The 18,257-nt window shown below is 37.7% G+C and overlaps 2 protein-coding genes across 13 annotated transcripts; one reads left to right on the top strand and one right to left on the bottom strand.

The window, feature by feature from the left end:
* Positions 1–5,638: 5,638 nt before the first annotated feature.
* On the top strand, positions 5,639–9,763 carry LOC139198334 (transcriptional corepressor LEUNIG-like). 12 transcript variants are annotated; one of them, XR_011583742.1, is made up of 8 exons: positions 5,639–5,873; positions 5,970–5,994; positions 6,090–6,149; positions 6,554–6,831; positions 6,933–6,980; positions 8,302–8,454; positions 8,913–9,119; positions 9,230–9,452. XR_011583742.1 is itself a non-coding variant. In XM_070826899.1 (7 exons), exons 4-7 carry the CDS (start codon positions 6,721–6,723, stop codon positions 9,012–9,014), a joined length of 414 nt encoding a protein of 137 aa, XP_070683000.1. In that variant the 5' UTR covers positions 5,641–5,873; positions 5,967–5,994; positions 6,081–6,149; positions 6,554–6,720; the 3' UTR covers positions 9,015–9,763. The 12 variants fall into 12 exon arrangements, 2 of the variants coding, with proteins under 2 accessions (XP_070683000.1, XP_070683001.1); XR_011583739.1 differs by having other exon boundaries at positions 6,087–6,149; XR_011583737.1 differs by having other exon boundaries at positions 6,081–6,149.
* A 6,909-nt stretch (positions 9,764–16,672) lies between these two features.
* LOC139198037 (uncharacterized) lies at positions 16,673–18,193 on the bottom strand. Its single transcript, XM_070826276.1, has 3 exons — positions 17,698–18,193; positions 17,383–17,541; positions 16,673–17,040 (listed from the first exon to the last, which is right to left on the bottom strand). Exons 1-3 carry the CDS (start codon positions 18,191–18,193, stop codon positions 16,673–16,675), a joined length of 1,023 nt encoding a protein of 340 aa, XP_070682377.1.
* Between the last annotated feature and the right edge of the window lie 64 nt (positions 18,194–18,257).

The raw sequence follows: 18,257 nt of genomic DNA, 5'->3' as shown, positions 1-18,257 counted from the left end.
GGATCAAATTTCAAGGGTTCGGATTGTTTAATGAGGATGATTAGTTGGAAGGAATCTGGAGAGGATCTATTTCCTTGAAAAATAATGTCAAGTGGACTTTGGCGTCAACTCCACCAGCAAACATGAAATTATTAGAAAGTGGAAAGATGATAAAGGAAAGGCCAAATAGCCAAAATGGTCCTTGAGATATGCATAGCTCATCACTTTGGTCCCTAACATTTCAAATCAATAAAAGTGATCCTTGAGATTGTCCACCATCCATCATTTTGGTCATTCCGTTAAAAACTATGTTAAGTGTCACAGAGCTCTTGGCCGGAAGTTTGGGCAATTTTCAAAGCTTCGTAACTCAATCGTTTCTTAACCAAATTCGACCCATAATATATCAAAATGAAGATAGGAAAGTGTAGAATAAGATTATACCTATTCGGAAGCCCAATGGCTGACATAGATGGCAGGAAAATAGCCTCAAAGTTGACTGATCCGAGGAAAAACTGGAAAACTTGCCAGAAACTAGGTAAACTTTAAACGTTCATAACTTCTTCAATACTCAACGAAATCAAGTGATTCACAAACAAAAATCATACTTTTCAATGATACGAAGAGAATTATATCTTTTTAGATGGCTAAATCACAGTGGTTTTCCCAGAAAACGGCTCGAAAGTGGCCAACTCGAGACCAATACAGCCACTTTCGAGCTTTTCTTTTGCCAAAGCATGATGCGTTAGCCATTGAAAAAGATACCATTCTCTTCATCTCGTCGAGAAATATGATTTTAACTTTTAAATCACTTGATTTCGTTGAGTATTGAAGAAGTTATGAATGTTTAAATTTACCTAGTTTCCAGCAAGTTTTCCAGTTTTCTTTCGGACCAGTCAACTTTGAGACTATTTTCTGGATATCTCCAGCAGCTATTGGGCTTTGAAATAGATATAATTTTATTCTACACTTTCCTATCTTCATTTTGATATATTATGGGTCGAATTTGGTTAAGAAACGATTGAATTACGAAGCTTTGAAAATTGTCCAAACTTCCGGCTAGGATCTCCGGGACACTTAACGGAGTTTTTAATGGAAGGACCAAAATGATGGATGGTGGACAATCTCAGGGACCACTTTGATCGATTTGAAATGTTAGGGATCAAAGTGATGAGTTATGCAAATCTCATGGACCATTTTGGCTATTTAGCCTAAAGGAAAAGAGTTGAGAAGAGAAGATAAAGATTTTTCTCCTAAGAGAACATCCACAACTCCTTAAGCCTCTGATGATGACTGGTGCTGATGCTACTCTTTCACTACCAGTTCAGTTGGTGAGTAATCTTTTCATCTCCTTGGTATCACAAGGAATTGATAATTTTGGTAATGGGATGTGTTTATACCATACTTAGGGCCTCCGTATTTAGATCTCGTACAAATACTCGAGGAACTTAAATGTAATTATGTAATAAAGGAAGGGGCAACTGTGTAATAAGTGAGGAGCCCTTATTCTATAAAAGGACTCCTCACCCTCACAATTAGGGGAGGCCAATTCCTAGGCCTTCTCACCCTCATAAGCTCTCTCTCACAATCCTCTTAGAAATACCATAATTAGTGTGGACGTTGTCCAAACATTGGAGTGAACCATGATACATCTTGTGTTATTTACTTTCTTGCATATTCCGATTTTGTGCATCAACATTTGGCGCCGTTTGTGGGAAACGACACAAAAAAGCTACGTCGGTTCTCTCTCAATTTTTCACCTCCGCCGTGGATCTGCAAAACCCAAGAGACAACCAAAACTCTCTCTGCCTTTCTCTTGCTTCTGATTTTTTCACCTCTTCAAACAAAACACCACAAACTCTCTCTCTCACAAAAATGGCTTCCACAGCCTCATTCTCTCTAAGCTCGCAGGCTTAAATGTACAGCTCCACATGGCGGAAACCGCCGAAGCTGAGCCACAAGTTCCTCTTCAGCTCAGCCTCCAACCGCCTTTTCTTCAAGCCCTTGCTCTCTTCCTCAGTCCTTTCCCCCTCAGCCTCAAGCCCCCTCCCGAACCGATCCTCTCCCACCTGTTCCGAGAATTTGTCCAAGACAATCTCATCAAAAATTCGATGAATTTACAACTACCCATCAGAGAATTTCACTTGATTACACCCTAGGAATCGGTGCCGAGGATTTTTATCCAAGACCCACCGTGGATTGCCACACTCTTTCTGAAAGGCATGTACAAGAAGGCCAACCAGGATTTGAAATTGGAGTCGAAGGAAATCGACCGGCGGTAGTATAATTTGCTTCGGCGGTGGCAGATAAAGGCAGAGACGGAGGCGTGGGAGAGAATGGTGGAGGAGTACAAGGATTTGGAGCGAGTAATGCGGGAGAAGAAACTGGCTCCGAGCTTGCCGTACGTGAATACCTTGTTTTGGGGTGGTTTGAGCCGCTGAGGGAGGCGATTGCGAGGGAGCAGCAGGTGCAGTACATTGATTTGCTCCCGCCGGATAAGATGGCGCTGATTGTTATGCATAAGATGATGGGCTTGGTTATGGTGCGGAATCAAGATGGGTGTGTGCAGGTTGTTCAAGCTGCTATTCATATTGGGATGGCCATTGAGCAAGAGGAAATGAAAAGAAAGAGCAAAGGATGTCTGGAGAAAGCAAAAGCAAAAAATAAGACGCAGTGGAAAGAGAAGAGAATAAAATCTGAGATTGGGATTTGACTGAGCACATGCATGACAGCAGCGCAGAGACAGAGACAGAGACAGAGACAGCGACAAAGAGAGAGGTGCAGTGGAAAAGAAAAAGCAGAAAGCAAAAGCAAGGAATAAACACCCCACCAGAATGATGAGATTTACTTTTCTTGTTTTTGATTGATGTAATTTATTTTTCTTATCTTTCGGAGACATTTGTATAAACCCCATCAGAGGGTAATAAAAAAAATTAATAAAAAAAAATGGCAAGCCCAAAATAAATGGGTTGGAATGTCATATGGAGGGCGAAGGCCCATAAGCCTAAAATAGCACCAACCAGGTGACCAAAAGTACGCCCAGTACTACAAAAAATTATTCGGCACCTCGCCGCTATTATCGCCAACCAGGTGATCAAAAGTACGCCCAGTACTCCAAATTATTCAGCAGCCTACCGCTATTATCACTAACCAGGTGATCAAAAGTACGCCCAGTACTTCAAATTATACATGAGCATTACTCATATCAATCATACATAAACATTCATAAACATTACTCATATCAATCATACATAAACATTCATGAGCATCACTCATGTCAACATTCATGAGCATCACTCATGTCAACATCCATGAGCATCACTCATATCAACATCCATGAGCATCACTCATGTCAATCAACATAAACATTCATGAGCATCACTCATGTCAATCAGTTTCAAAAGCTCCATTTACAAAAGCTCTAGCTTCAAAAGCTTCATTTACAGAGCTCTAGCTTCAAAAGCTTCATTTACAGAGTTCTAGCTTCAAAAGCTTCATTTACAAAAGCTCTAGTATCAAAAGCTTAATTTACAGAGCTTCAGCTTCAAAAGCTTCACTTGCAAAGCTTCACCTACAAAGTTTCAGTGCAGGGTATACAAATACCGCCTCCGAACAACCGCCACTCCGGCCCATACATGGATTGAATTTGAAGTCTCCAGCTAACAGCCTCTATTGACCGAAGACTTAGGGGACTACATTATGTATCATATATTGGGCCTCAACTGGGCCTCATGAAAAATACTTGGGGGACTTAGCCCATTATTCATGTATTGAGGAGCGAGCCTTTATTCTATAAAAGGGACTCCCTCACCATCATTAGAGAGCATCAACTCTAGCCCATTATTCATGTATTGAGGAGCGAGCCCTTATTCTATAAAAGGGATTCCCTCGCCATCATTAGAGAGCATCGCCGCCTACTGAGCAACCGCCTCGCCGCGAGCATCAACTCTAAACCATCATTTATGTATTGAGGAGCGAGCCCTTATTCTATAAAAGGGATTCCCTCACCTCCAACGCCACAAGCCAAGCCAACCAAGGCAACATAAGCCATAAGCCGAGCAACCTCGCAACACGTAATAGTTGAGCATCATTTCGCTTTGAGCACCGCCTCATATCAAGTATCAGTTCAAGACGACATCTAGTTATTTCGGCCCACACATGGACTAAATTTCAAGTCTCCAGCCAAAAGACTCTCTTGACTGAAAATTTGGGAGACTACTGTTTATACCATACTTAGGGTCTCCGTATTTAGATCTCGTACAAATACTCGGGGGACTTAAATGTAATTATGTAATAAAGGAAGGGGCAAATGTGTAATAAGTGAGGAGCCCTTATTCTATAAAAGGACTCCTCACCCTCACAATTAGGGGAGGCCAATTCCTAGGTCCTCTCACCCTCAGAAGCTCTCTCTCACAATCCTCTCAGAAATACCATAATCAGTGTGGATGTAGCCCAAACATTGGGGTGAACCACGATACATCTTGTGTTATTTACATTTCATGCAGATTCATGGTCGGATTTATGTTGTTCCAAGACTTCCGGTTTTGTGCATCAACTTGATGATAAATATGTTCGATTGTAGATGGATATGGATCAATTTGCAGACGATGCAGAAGATGATGAACTTCTTGATGATGCACAATGTACAGGTACATTAGTGACTTTGTTATCTAGTTGTCCTTGAAATATGGGGTATAATTCTTTTTCCTTTTTTCTTTTTCTATTTATTTTCTATGGACCCGTTTAATAACAATTTTTTATTTTTTATTTTGTGCGCTAGCGATAGAGGATGTATGTGGTAGCAAAATGGATGCATGAAACAAAAAACTCGAATTGAAAACTATTTAAAATTGTTTAAGAGTTTTTGGTTTTCATTTTTGTGTACCGTTCCATATACATTTCTTCCACATTCCAACCCACCATGCATCCTTCCTCCACTGTTCTTCATCTCTTTTCTCCCGTGTATTCCCTCTCTATCTCTAACAAAGAGAACTAAAAGCTAAAAACTGAAAAATGAAATGGTTACTAAACGGACTCCAAATGAAACATGGATAGTGAGACTTAGCTAGGGTTCACATTTACGGAAATAAACTATGCTAGAGCAAGAGCAACTGCAAGCAAGGTTGTGAGTTGCCACATCTCAATTTTACCATAAAGACGTTCATTTCCTTTTTGTATCTTTTTCCTTACAGTCTGATACTGATTCAAAGCACTTATATTTTCACATAGTTGAAGTCATCGAACCCAGTTTCCTGAACTTCCCAATGAGATTAGCAACCTTGTCTTCATGTTCTTAGAACCCTAGGCTGAGAATGTTCTTTTCTCAGCCACAGTCGCTCGGTCTAGAAGTCAAAAGCACAATTTGCACCACCACTACATTCATCTTACTCACTCGATTAACCTCTATGGCGAGTTGGCACATCCGCGTCAATCACAAGAAGGACATAGTTAGTTCTTAATTACTCGGCCTGTACGTCACTTAGGATTGATAGTTTTTAGGATCACTTAGGGTTAATCGTCTTTTACACGTGTTGGACTCTTCAACTCCATCTTGTCCACGTGCTTATCAACGATGGTGCTTCTGGTCTATTGATTACCCTTTCTTTCCGTTCGTCTTTCTCTCCCCATTCTCAGCTTTTGCTTATTCTAGAACCTTGGGTGTTTTTTCTCCTCTTTCACACGGCCGTTGTTCATGTTGCCCGTCGTTGTCGGGTTTTTTCGCCGATTAACTACGGCGGTTTTCTTGCTTCACATCGCTCTTACCCATGGTCGTTTTCTTCCTGGAAAATTTTCCATCTGCTTTTCCTTCTATTTATGGACTCTGTAATTTTTGTTGTGGTTGTCGATCTGGTTTTAATTAGAATCCTTTTTTGGCCTATGCGATCTAAAGTTCTTTGGTGAGTTATTTGGTTTTCTTGCCACATGGGATTTTAATTTTTTTTTTTTTGTTTTTTCCGTGGTTCTGATATGTTTTGATTTTTGACTTCAAGAAGAGAGGATACGATCAAACGTTTACTGGTGAGTTTTCTATTTTTCTGATTGTGTGTGATTTAAATTTTTTTTCAAGCTTTGGGTGTACTTTTCTGATCTGCTTTGATTTTTAGTTGCAGCAGAAGTTGTTACTCGAATTTTCCAGTTTTTCTCTGCGGCTTTCCAAACTCTTTATCATCAAGGTATATAATTTTTTTTCTTTTTCCTGAATCTTTGACTGAAGGTGAGCGAATTTGGTATTTTGGATTATATTAGAGTTGAAATAGGTTTGATTTCAATAACTTTTGGGATTATTGAATTTGTATTCTCTGTTTGGTTTTCTGGTTATTGAGTTTGGATAGGAATTTGAATTTGATTCACAAATTTCTGATAAACCCTAACAAGAAATTTAGGACTGTGTATTAGGGTTTTTTTTTCTTCTGTGTTTTGGGATTGTCATCCTTTGTGTTTTGGAATGGCCATGAACATTCTCCGGGAAAAGTAATGCAATCAGCAATTCACATTTAAAATTTGCATTTTCTTTGCCCTCTCTAATGCAAATATATTTATGCTAATTCAATGGTTTTTTATTTTTTCAAATTTGCAGTATTATTTTGAGGGACGAATATGATTTGGTCAAGTTCATCAAGATGGTGCAACAAGCAAGCCTATTTGTTAATCTCCAGATTGGCCCTTATGTTTGCGCTGAAAGGAACTTCGGATAATTATTTTTGTTAAGAATATTTTGTGATTTTTTTTTTATCTTATGTAAATATGGTTATATTCATTACTCTGTGTTTTGTTCTGTTTCTGAAACAGGGGATTCCTAGTTTGGCTGAAATATGTCTCCAGAATCGTTTTTCGAAGGACAATGAGCCTTTCAAGGTATGATATGATAAATCTTCCGTTTACTCCAATACAATTTAATTTTTTTAATAAATAATTTTGAAGCTAAATTTAATTTCTAATTATTTGTTATGATGAAGGCAGAGAAGCTGTTTCAAACTCAAGGAGGTCCTATAATTCTTTCTCAGGTTAGAAAACTGGTCGAGTTTTTAAGTTTTTCTGTGAAATATTGTTAGAATCGCTTTTCGCTGATAGAAAAAGCTTTTAGCCATTTTATAAGCAATCTTAAACATGTCGCCAGTCTTTTAACTTAATAGTCTGTTTGTTACTAACTTTTTCCATCTTCATTCAATCATGTAGAAAGATGATTATAATTTAGTTGCTGCAAAGATAAAACATGGATTTGTTTATGAGATTTCACATTTCTATACGGGCGAAGTAAAACATCACACAAAATTGTCCTACTAGCCGCTCATTTGTTCTTCAATAGCAGAGCAGAACAATTTCCAAGGAGTTGTCAGATTTTCATCAACAGATTCTATGATCTCAGTTTTATTTTCTCGGTTCCCAACTATTGTCTCTCATTGATAAGAACAACATTCTCACATGTAATAATTTACATATCCCTGACAAAGACCCATTTATTGACAACATGTGCTTATCAACATTTTTTAAACATTTTAAAGAAATTTTACTAAGCTAATTGTCAAATTGCAAGATATTTTGAAATACGTTACTACAGTACAACCTTTGGAAAAAAAAAATGGTTGCCAATGAAAGGTTTGAGACCAAAAGTTAAATTTGTATTGAAAACATGAGGTACAAAGTATAATAAAGCATTTATAAAAGGATGATTACCCTTTTTTGCATTTTTTAAGGTTTATAATTCTTTTCCTACATCTATGCATTTATCTCCCTCAGTTCACAATTTAGCAGAATGAGAGTATATTTCTGTTTACAATAAGATGTGAATTCTAACCTTTATTCATACGTGCATGCTAAGAATTGTGGTAGAAGAGTTTATTGTGGTTAGCTTAGAGGAAAATGTGAGGTTAGCAATTTGAAGAGTCTACTTTCTCCTCATATGTTTGCTTTAACATGTGTAAGTTGTAATTATTATTTTTCTCTTCATGGCATACTTAATATTTGTAGATCAGCAATATTTGTTTTTGACATTTCTTATTAAATGTATTTGAAGACTAACTGAAGAAAGTATCCAATTTTTTAGCAATTAAAAAAAAATTACCTCAATAATTACAGTTTATTCCAATTTGTAAGCAAGGGGGGAAAAAACTCTGAAGTTTCAATGAAGAGAGTCGGAAGTTCTGAATAGTATGTTTGTGTGAATAGGATTGTAAATATGGATGTACATATATATGCAAATAGAGATGTAAACATTGTTGTTAATGTCTAAACAGAATTTTAAACCCGCAGCAACATGCGGCCTCTTTTGCTAGTATATTCTGTAATCTTGCCTTGTAAAACTTTTTGTATGTCTTAAATCTGCAGCCTGTTTCATTTTGCACCTCTATGGGACATTCTGCTCCTGTCCTGTCAGTATATTTTCACCCAAACAATGATGAACACATCTGTTCGTGTGATGCGGGTAGTGAGATACGGTACTGGAGAATTACAGTGGCTTTTGTTCAAGAGTGTTTTAAGGTAAAATCTTGTGTACAGAAGTTGATTGGGGTGAGGTAGTGGGGGTTTTTTAGATTGTTCACAGTTTGGTATTATTCTTTAATAATGTGTGAACATATTAGGGTGGTAATAGGCAGGTGAGATTTGAACCCCGTCTAGGAAGATTTCTTGCCACAGCTTTAGAGTATGTTGTACATGTGGAGACAACCCTGTCGGCATTCTTTACGGATCAATTTTACATTTTCTTTCACCATATATTCTGTGTGATCATTCTAACAGTTGTGCTATCATTAACATTGTTTGCGCACGCAACATTATCTTTTGAGTTCTCTATATGCAACATTGATGAGCCTTTGGGTCATTACAAGTCCTGCAAATGCTATTGGACGTTGAGACGCTTGTTTCTCTGCAAAACTGTAATTCTTGTAGCCTAGGTTTATGTATTTTAGCAACTTCCTAACAGCATTTGTTATATGTAGGGGCACACTAAGCCTATTTATTCTGTGTGCTGGGATCCTTCTGTTAGGTTCCTCTCATCTGTCAGTGATGATTCTGTTAGAGTTTGGGCACTTGGAGCATGAAGCGAAGGTGAATGTGTTCATGAATTGAGCTGCAACGGAAAAAAAATTCATTCTTGCGTTTTCCATCCTATATATACTTCACTGCTGGTCATTGGCTGTTTCCAGGCAGGTCAATTCTACTCTATTTGTGCTTATGTAATGTTTGTTACATTATTTGCTTGGAGACCACTACTCTCTTAAGTCGTTCGGATGTTTGTTCCCATTTTACGTACCAGAGAAACAATCCTTTACTGGTGCTAGTGTTGCTGCATGATATCATATTTGATATTATTTGGGGAAAAGAATTGCAGACACTGGAGTTATGGAACATGATGGAGAACAAGAGGATGACTCTACCATCACATGAAGGACATTTTCTTCTTTGGCTGTGTCAAGTGTTACAAGCTTCGGCTAGTCACGATAAGTTGTCAAGATCTGGAAGTGATTGTTACTCTAAAATTTGGTTAATTTGGAGCCTTGAACCAGACACTCGCCGAGCAAGAGTTTTGATCATCGAATAGCCTATGACATTCAATTTCGGCCATTGATCCATGTTCTTTGTGATACATGCTTTCTTTGTAATTGAATTTGATTTAGAAGGAGAATATAAATCCAAAGTCTTCCATGGTTATAGTGGAGAGATCCAGTTGCTCCCTTGTATGAGAACCTTGGCCTTGAAGATGCCTCCAGCTTTTAATTGTTGGAAGGTTCATAGAACTACTCTGGTCTAATAAATTTTCAATAACAAATTTCTTATATATCCCGAGAAATATTTTGTTGCTAGACAAAGAATTATGTAGTCAGACTGTGAATCTGAAACATACATTATGATAATAATTATCCTAATCATCGGTTTACATTCAAAGTTTGACAATTTAAGCATCATACGTTGCCATACAGAGAAGGCACTCTCAGCTCTCTACAGTTTGTATTTGTATCTGCCATTACCTTTTAGCAACCATGCAGATGGTGAATGTGATAAATTTGGAAAGCGAAGAGGTTTTTGGTCCTGAAACATACCTTTAGGATGTGTATGTTGCACCGGACTATTTCGGACTAGATTAGTTTCAGGGATTAAACTGGATTGGCTTAGAATAGACTAAGGTATACTAACTTAGTGAAGTTTGGTGTAAGATCGGTCTATAGAGTAGGATAATAAAAATAATAAAAATTAATTCACTTTTTGCCACTTAGTACTAGGTCCAGTGGTATTCCTCTTCACTTGTAAGTGAGAGGTCTTAGGTTCAATTATCGTCAAAGGAGAATTTGAACCACATTATTATTAGTTTATTGTGTAGCTTAGCCCACTCCTCCCATCCTCTTAGACCAACTCCAACCCTCGGAGTAAGTCTCAAAATTGACTGAGTGAGAAAGAGGTATTGAAGCTCACCCTCCAGGCAAGGGCGTGCGGCACGCGCCAAGCCTAACATGTCTCCCAACCCCCGCATGCGGCCATGTTAGCCACTTGTTGGAAGGAAGAATGAGCCTAACGGCTCTTTTGCGTAATCCAAGGGCACAAATTCAAATGATCAAACTCAATGGTATAAAAACTGATCTAATGATCCAAATTTAAATTCAACAGCTAAAATAATTTAAAAAGTTATTTAACTTAATATTCAATCAAATTTAGTGATTTTTCAGTATTTATCTGAATTTAAATATTTTTAGGTTAAAATGTTCATAAAATTTAATTAGGCTATATACATACATATATATATATATATATATATTTACTTAAAAGAAATTAGCCTAAATTTATTCTTTAATAACCTTGGGCTAAAAAATTTAACCAGAAGTGTTGGAGGAGAAAAACTGTTTATGGGTTAAAACCTAAATTTTCTGAGTTAAAAATTTTAGGTTTTACTCCAAGGATTAGAGATGGTCTCAATGTAGATAATATCGTTTGTTCAAAGAAAAAAAAATTCACTTTCTATTTTTAAAATTTTTCGTTTTGTTTTCCATTTTTTAGAACTATTTCTCTCCTTATTTTTGTGGTCAAACTATCTCCCCATCTTTTTCTTCCTCTCCAATCCCTTTCTCTTTTCCTGTCCAACTCCCTCTCCCCTCTCTCCCTCTTCACTTCCTCTCACAACTTCATAATCTACTGCAAATCTTCAAAATCAAAACACAGAGCAAGAAATGTAGTGAAAATTTAAGAGTTGGGAGCAGGGTGCATGTGTGATTGGCTTAAAGGTAGGAGATGGGGAAGGTTTGCGATCATGAAGTTTTATGTTTTGTGTTTTTTGGGTTTAGTTTTTTGGATTCGAATTTTGGGGGTTGGATATGGTTTTGAAAAGTGGAATGACTGCATTTTTTTTTCTTTCAAATTTTGCGGGATCTAGGTTTGAAAATGGGAGGGGCGAAGTGGAACATAGGTTGTTTGAGCAACCCGCCCGATTTTGGGGGGTCTCGCTAGCGAATCGTTTAGTCGGGTTTAGTGTAGGCTAGTCTCATTAAAGCTAGTCCGTGTGTGCAACAAACATGTGATTACAGTGACATTTAGTCCGATCCAAACCAGTTAAAGCTGGTGAGTCCAAACAAACACATCCTTAATGTACAAAACATATCTAGCAACTCTCATCCATTGACTTTAAACCCAACAAACTAATCAATCCGCTCGCGTATGACACAAAAATCTTTGGCCATGCGCATGCGTACAAGGAAATTAAGAAAGTGGAACTTTTTACCGTGCGTTTAACTCATTTTGCTAAGCTTTGTTGCTAAGGTCAAATTAAACACACTCCAAGCTCTCATGTTAATAAGAAAGATCCCATCCCAGCAGCCTAACAAGCGGATCTTAAAATCACCTTCAAAGACAAAGAACAACCTTTTGTTTTGTTTATAGTATTTATGCTAATGTATAATCTTTGTACCACAAAGTAATTAATCCTTCAAATCGGACCAGGTGGTCAGCAAAAGGGTTAAAAAATAGTTCAAATTGGAGGATATTTTTTCAACCAAAGTGAGTGACACCATAGTAGGCTTTGGTGTGTTTCGACATAGACTATGCCTCTATATTATGTCACAGTATGATATATAATTGCCATGAGTGGACTTTGGTCCACACAAAAACCATCAAATTGCTTAGAAGAGAAAACATTAAGGAAAAGAAAGAAGGAAAAAAAAAAAGTAAAAGAATAACTTTGGCACCCAAGTGTAAAATATTTTGTCTAAATTAATGTTCTTTTTCTGCTTGTTCTTCTTTTGCATCATGTCAAAGATTCCTCGAAGATTAGTAAAGCTTTTGAATATATATTTATGAATATACTTTGGTAGGATGGCAAAGGGTTCTAAATATGGGGTGCAACCCTATCATGGCTATGAGTTTGTGACCGATGATCATGGTCCATACCACTTAACTATCCCCCAGTTTCCTTATGATCTAATGTGACAGCAGCAAAAGATTGCGTCGTGTGTTTTTTGGACCACTTAAATAAAGCCACAGTGCCATATTGCATGATTACCCATAAGACATAGCAAGATGCACAGAACATTTTCATATTGCACATGTTTTTGGCAACCAAATATAAATTAACAGCCCCTCTCTCGTTACGGAGAAAAACTTGTGTAGGGCTTTACTTGCCGCTAGATTTTTCTGAGTTGCACTACAATCCAATGATCACATGACAAGTTTAAAATATAAAACTTTTATTACTTTTTTTTTATATTTAAAGCTCCCATAATTATTTTTTCTACTAATTAGTACACACCATGAGATTAGTTTAATGATTATTATTTTTCTTCCACCAGTGTCTTTCCTTTCTACTAATTAATACACACCTGATTAGGTTACAATTCACTTAGATAAAAAATGAGATAACTTTAATTTTGCATTTTATTTTTTCAATAAATTGTAAGAAACTTGTTCAATACTTAGATAAACACACATTATATGCTTATTTCCCATGTTTTCATTATGTTCCAATACTTCATAATATATGTGTCATTCTATTTTGTAGTTTATGATGAAACTATATATATTTTAAGTATAAGCAGACACTTATTTATACGAAATATAATAGACTTACTTAAATCCGCCTAGGCCCCATCTAGCCGTATAGATGATAGGCCCCAACCTGCCGCCCAACTAGAGTTTAACATCTTTTAGAACCTTTTGTTAGAGTGTTAAACAGAAATTCCAGGCCAATAGCATCCCACAAAAAGGAGACACCATGCAAGGCAGTGTGTGAAGCAATCGCATAAGCAGCAAGATTGCCACCCTATGGGATGAACAAGGAGAAATTTTTAGTTGTGATGGGAACACAAGTGGTACACCACGTGTTTTAATAGGAATGGTGAGAAATTTTATTTTTTAAGTTATTAATTTTTTTAGTACACATATCACACCATTTGTTTAATGACAAGTGGTGTATATTCGTGTACCGATCGCATTGAAAAATCTCTCACAAACAATAACTTCACACCAATCCCCACCCCCAATCCCCATTCGAGGCCAATAGCATCCCACAAAAAAGAGACACCATGCAAGGCAGCGTGTGATGCAATCGCATAAGCAGCAAGATTGCCACCCTGCGGACTTCACCCCAAATCCCATCCAACCCCCTCTCTCTCTCTCTCTCTCTCTCAAATGCGAAGCAAGGGACCAAATTCCAGAGTGACAACCAGCGTTGCTGAAAAGCAAGGCGCCGTGGATTGCAGCAGCCTCCGCTATCACTTCATTATCGAAAACCAAACAACCCTCACCTCTCGCCATCTGCAATAGCCTGCCGAATCCCTTGCCACCTGTTAACGTTTGATTGAGTTAATTTGAAGGAGAGAAGAGAAGATGAAGTTTCAGAGAAAACAGGGAGAGAAGAACGTGGTGGTTTCTTCCTTCTGCAAAGACACAGAGGAATGATTTCTCATTAATTGCCACACCACTCACACACAATGTGGAGAGATATAGCTTTACAACAAAAAAACTGAGCTGGATTAAAACATTCAAAAACAGATCTTAGCCACTCATTTAGCCAATAGCTAAGATCATCACACGTGACACTCATGGCCTTTACATCTATATACCTTCTCACTTAGTATTTAATCTAAGTGCATACACATATTAATATCACAACTTATTTCTAATCAGCTATAGACTTATAATTCAACACTCCCCTTTAAGTCTAAAGCTGATTTCACTCCAAGTTTGCTTCTGAGAAGATTAAATCGATCTTTGGTGAGAGGTTTTGTGAAGATATCTGCCAATTGTTCTTCTGTGGGATAATAGATCAGATCAATGATGCCTTCTTGTAATGCATCTTTGATAAAATGATACCTCATGTCAATGCGTTTAGTTTTCTGATGAAACACAAGATTCTTGGTGATTGCAATTGCAGCAGTGTTGTCACAATGCACTAGGGTTGCTTCAGTTTGTAACTCACCAAAATCTTCAAGAACAAACCGAAGCCAAATAGCTTGAGCAGTTGCCTTAGAAACACTGATATACTCTGCTTTTGTAGTAGAGAGTGCTACAAAATTTTGGTTCACAGAGACCCATGAGAACACTCCACTGCCAAAAGAAAATGCATAACCAGAAGTGCTTTTGCTGTCATCAACAGATCCTCCCTAATCACTATCACAGAATCCGATTAGCATTGCATGATTTCCTTTTACATACTCCAGACCATAATCTAATGTTCCTTTGATGTATCTAAGCACTCTTTTGGTTGTTCCAAAGTGTTTGTTTGAAGGAAAGTGCATGAATCGGGCTAAAAGACTTGCGGCATACATTATATCTGGCCGAGTGGCTATGAGATACAACAAACTTCCCACAATTCTTTGATATTGTTCCTCATTTGCTGAACCACTGCCATCATCTTTGCATAACTTCTCTGATGAAACAAGAGGTGTGAACACATATTTACATTCACTCAAACCAAACTTATCCAACAAGGAGGCTGCATACTTTCTTTGGTGGATAAATATGCTTGTGTGAGTTTGAATGACTCCCATACCAAGAAAATGGTGAAGAAGTCCCAAATCTGTCATTTCATATCTTATCATCATGTCCTCCTTGAACTCCTTCAACATCTTATTGCTATTTCCAGTATACACTATGTCATCCACATAGATTGAAACAATTAGAATTTCTCATCTCCTTGCCTTGATGTAAAGAGTAGCTTCACTTTGACTTTTCACAAATCCACAGCGAGCAAAATAGGTATCAATTTCACTATACCAGGCCCTTGGTGCATGTTTTAGACCATACAAAGCTTTATGAAGCTTGTACACCTTGTCTTCACTCCCCTTAATCACAAACCCATCTGGTTGTTCTACATAAACCTCTTCTTCAAGTAGTCCATTTAGAAAAGCAGACTTCACATCTAGTTGGTATAGTTTCCAACTCTTTTGAGCTGCCAAAGCAAATAGAGTCCGAATTGTATCAAGTCTAGCTACAGGTGCAAATGTTTCATTATAATCATCACCTGGTTTCTGAGCATATCCCTTGGCTACCATCCTTGCCTTATTCTTTTGCACTGTCCCATCAAGATTAAGCTTGGTCTTGAACACCCACTTAACCCCAATTATAGGTTTATCACTTGGTCTGTTCACTAGCTCCCATGTTTCATTCTTCTCAATCATTGACAATTCATCTTTCATAGCCTTCATCCATGATTCATCTTTACCTGCCTCTTCAAACTTTTTAGGTTCCATAATGCAGAGATTGCATTGTGCTAGAACATCATCCAGATTCTTCCATCTCAATGGAGTGTGATCAAAGGCTTGAGTATTTCTCATGTTACTACTCACATCACTTACTGATTCATGAGAAGATACCAAACTTGGTGTTAAACATAGTCACGACCTTTTGGAGTTGTCTCTGATGAAATACTTTTAGGCATCTCAAATAACTCATCATGACTCAACACAGTTACATAATTGTCAGAGGCTTTCTTCCATTCCCAAGCTGCATTCTCATCAAACACTACATCTCTTGAGAGTATAAGCTTTTCATTAAGAGGGTCATACACTCTGTACCTCTTTTCACAGGTTGCATAACCTACAAATATGCCCTTGACACTCTTTGCATCTAGTTTCTGTCTCAACTCACTTGGTGTGTGTACATAACATAAACAACCAAAGATTCTAAGGTGTGCAATTCCAGGTTTTCGACCGCTGAATGCTTCAAATGGAGTTACATCTCCAAGAGCTCTTGTAGGGCACCTATTCAGTATGTAAACAGCTGTGAGTACAGATTCTGCCCACAAATAGTAAGGTAATCCTTTGTCATGAAGCATAGCTTTTGCCAATTCAACTACAGCCATGTTCTTCCTCTCTACCACTCCATTTTGTTGTGGAGTATAAGCCATAGAAAGCTATCTTTGAATCCCTACATCTTCACACATTTTGTTAAACTCACTGGATGTGAATTCACCCCCTCTGTCACTTCTCAGACATTTTACTTTAAAACCACTTTGTAACTCCACCATGGATTTGAATTTTCTAAAATAGATCAAAGCATCTGACTTGTATTTCAGAAAATAAACCCACATCATTCTTATTCAGTCATCTACAAGAAGCATAAAGTATTTGTTACCCGCAAGAGAGTCATTTTGCATAGGACCACATAGATCTACATGTATCAACTTTAGAGGTTTGCTTGCTTTCCATGCCTGATTCTTTGGAAACCACTTTCTCTGCTGCTTCCTAAACTGACAACCTTCACAAACTTCATCCACTTCTTATAAAACTGGCAGTCCATGCACCATTTCTTTGTTCTTGAGCTGTTGAAGACCTCTAAAATGCACATGGCCTAGTCTCTTGTGCCATACCCAAGTAGACTTAGAAATACTTGCTCTCAGTACAACCTGATCATTTGGTACCAGTGTCAAAGGATAACACCTATTCTTTTTCATTTCAACTTTGAGTACCAGACAATCCAGAGAAGGTCCATCAAAGATGCTACACATTTTCCCCCCAAACACCAGGTAGTAACCGTGTTCATCCATCTGACCCACACTTAGCAAGTTTTCCTTCAACCCAGGTAAGTACATTACTTCTTTGACATATTTTCTGCCTTTGCTTGTGTCTATCACAAGTGTACCAAAACCTGCCACATTCATTAGTTCTCCTATGGGAATTTGAACTTTGCCAACCACATTTGTCTTCATGTCTATTAATAATTTTGAATCCTCTGTCATATGGTTGCTACAACCACTGTCAACATACCATTCTCCATTCACCTTTGATTTAGTGATTGTATTATTTGCATAAAATAGATTCCCTGTCACATCTACTTGATTAGCACTGTTTGCCTTTTGCACTGATTTGCCTACTGTGCACTCTCTAGCCCAGTGTCCAAATTTTTCACAGTTGTAACATTTAGGGTTCTCCTTATATCTACATTCCCCAAAGTGAAACTTAGAACATACCCTGCACTATGGTTTTGTACCTATTTGACCCATTGATTGTGCATTATGTGCAGAATTAGCAGGAAATTTCTGCTGAAACTTGAGTTTTGGATCCCATTTATTACCCTTATGATTCCAATTCTTCTGGAACTGAGATGAACCAGATTGAACTCCACCCCTATTTTGCTCATTTGGACTCACTGAGAAAGATGAGAATGCTTTCCCAGTAGTATCAACAGTATGCAGATCAAACCATTATTCTTGACTTTTTAAGATTGCAACTACTTCCTGTAATTCTACAGTCTCTAAACTCTTTGTATTTTCTATAACCAAACAAATATAATCATAAGGTTTACTGAGACTAATCAGAACCTTCTGGACGAGTCTCTTATTTGAAAGAGATTCACCAAATGTTCTCATCTGATTAATTAGTTCATTCAACCTTGTAAGATAACTAGGTAAAGACTCATCATCTCGCATCCTAGCATATTCAAATTCTCTTTTAAGATTCTGTAATTTCACAGATCGTACCTGATCACCACCATGATATTCTCCGTACAACAAATCCCATGCCATCTTAGCTGACTCGGCATTGGCGATTCGTGGGAAGATTTGATCCGAGACTGCATTCTGGATGATTCCTAGAGCCTTCGCATCCTTCATGAACACAACAGTCATTTCTTCATCAACTGCATCGTCCGATGACCCTTCAGCTTCTTTCTTCTTCTTCGAGTCAGGGGTTGTAATCCCTTTCTCCACCAGATTCCATAACCTAAGCGATTTGAAGATCATTACCATCTTAATCCTCCAGAAAATTGGAGTTCTCACCTCCAAGCTTCCAGATCCAGACATCTTGCTCCGACTATTGATTTTCTCCTCAAATGGAACTCCGGCGACCTCCACCGAGCTTTGACTT

This window comes from Malus domestica, chromosome 08 (assembly GCF_042453785.1).
Source record: "Malus domestica chromosome 08, GDT2T_hap1".
Lineage (NCBI taxonomy): Eukaryota > Viridiplantae > Streptophyta > Magnoliopsida > Rosales > Rosaceae > Malus > Malus domestica.
The sequence above is the reverse complement of the archived record's forward strand: the minus strand, read 5'-3'. Positions and strand labels throughout refer to the sequence as shown.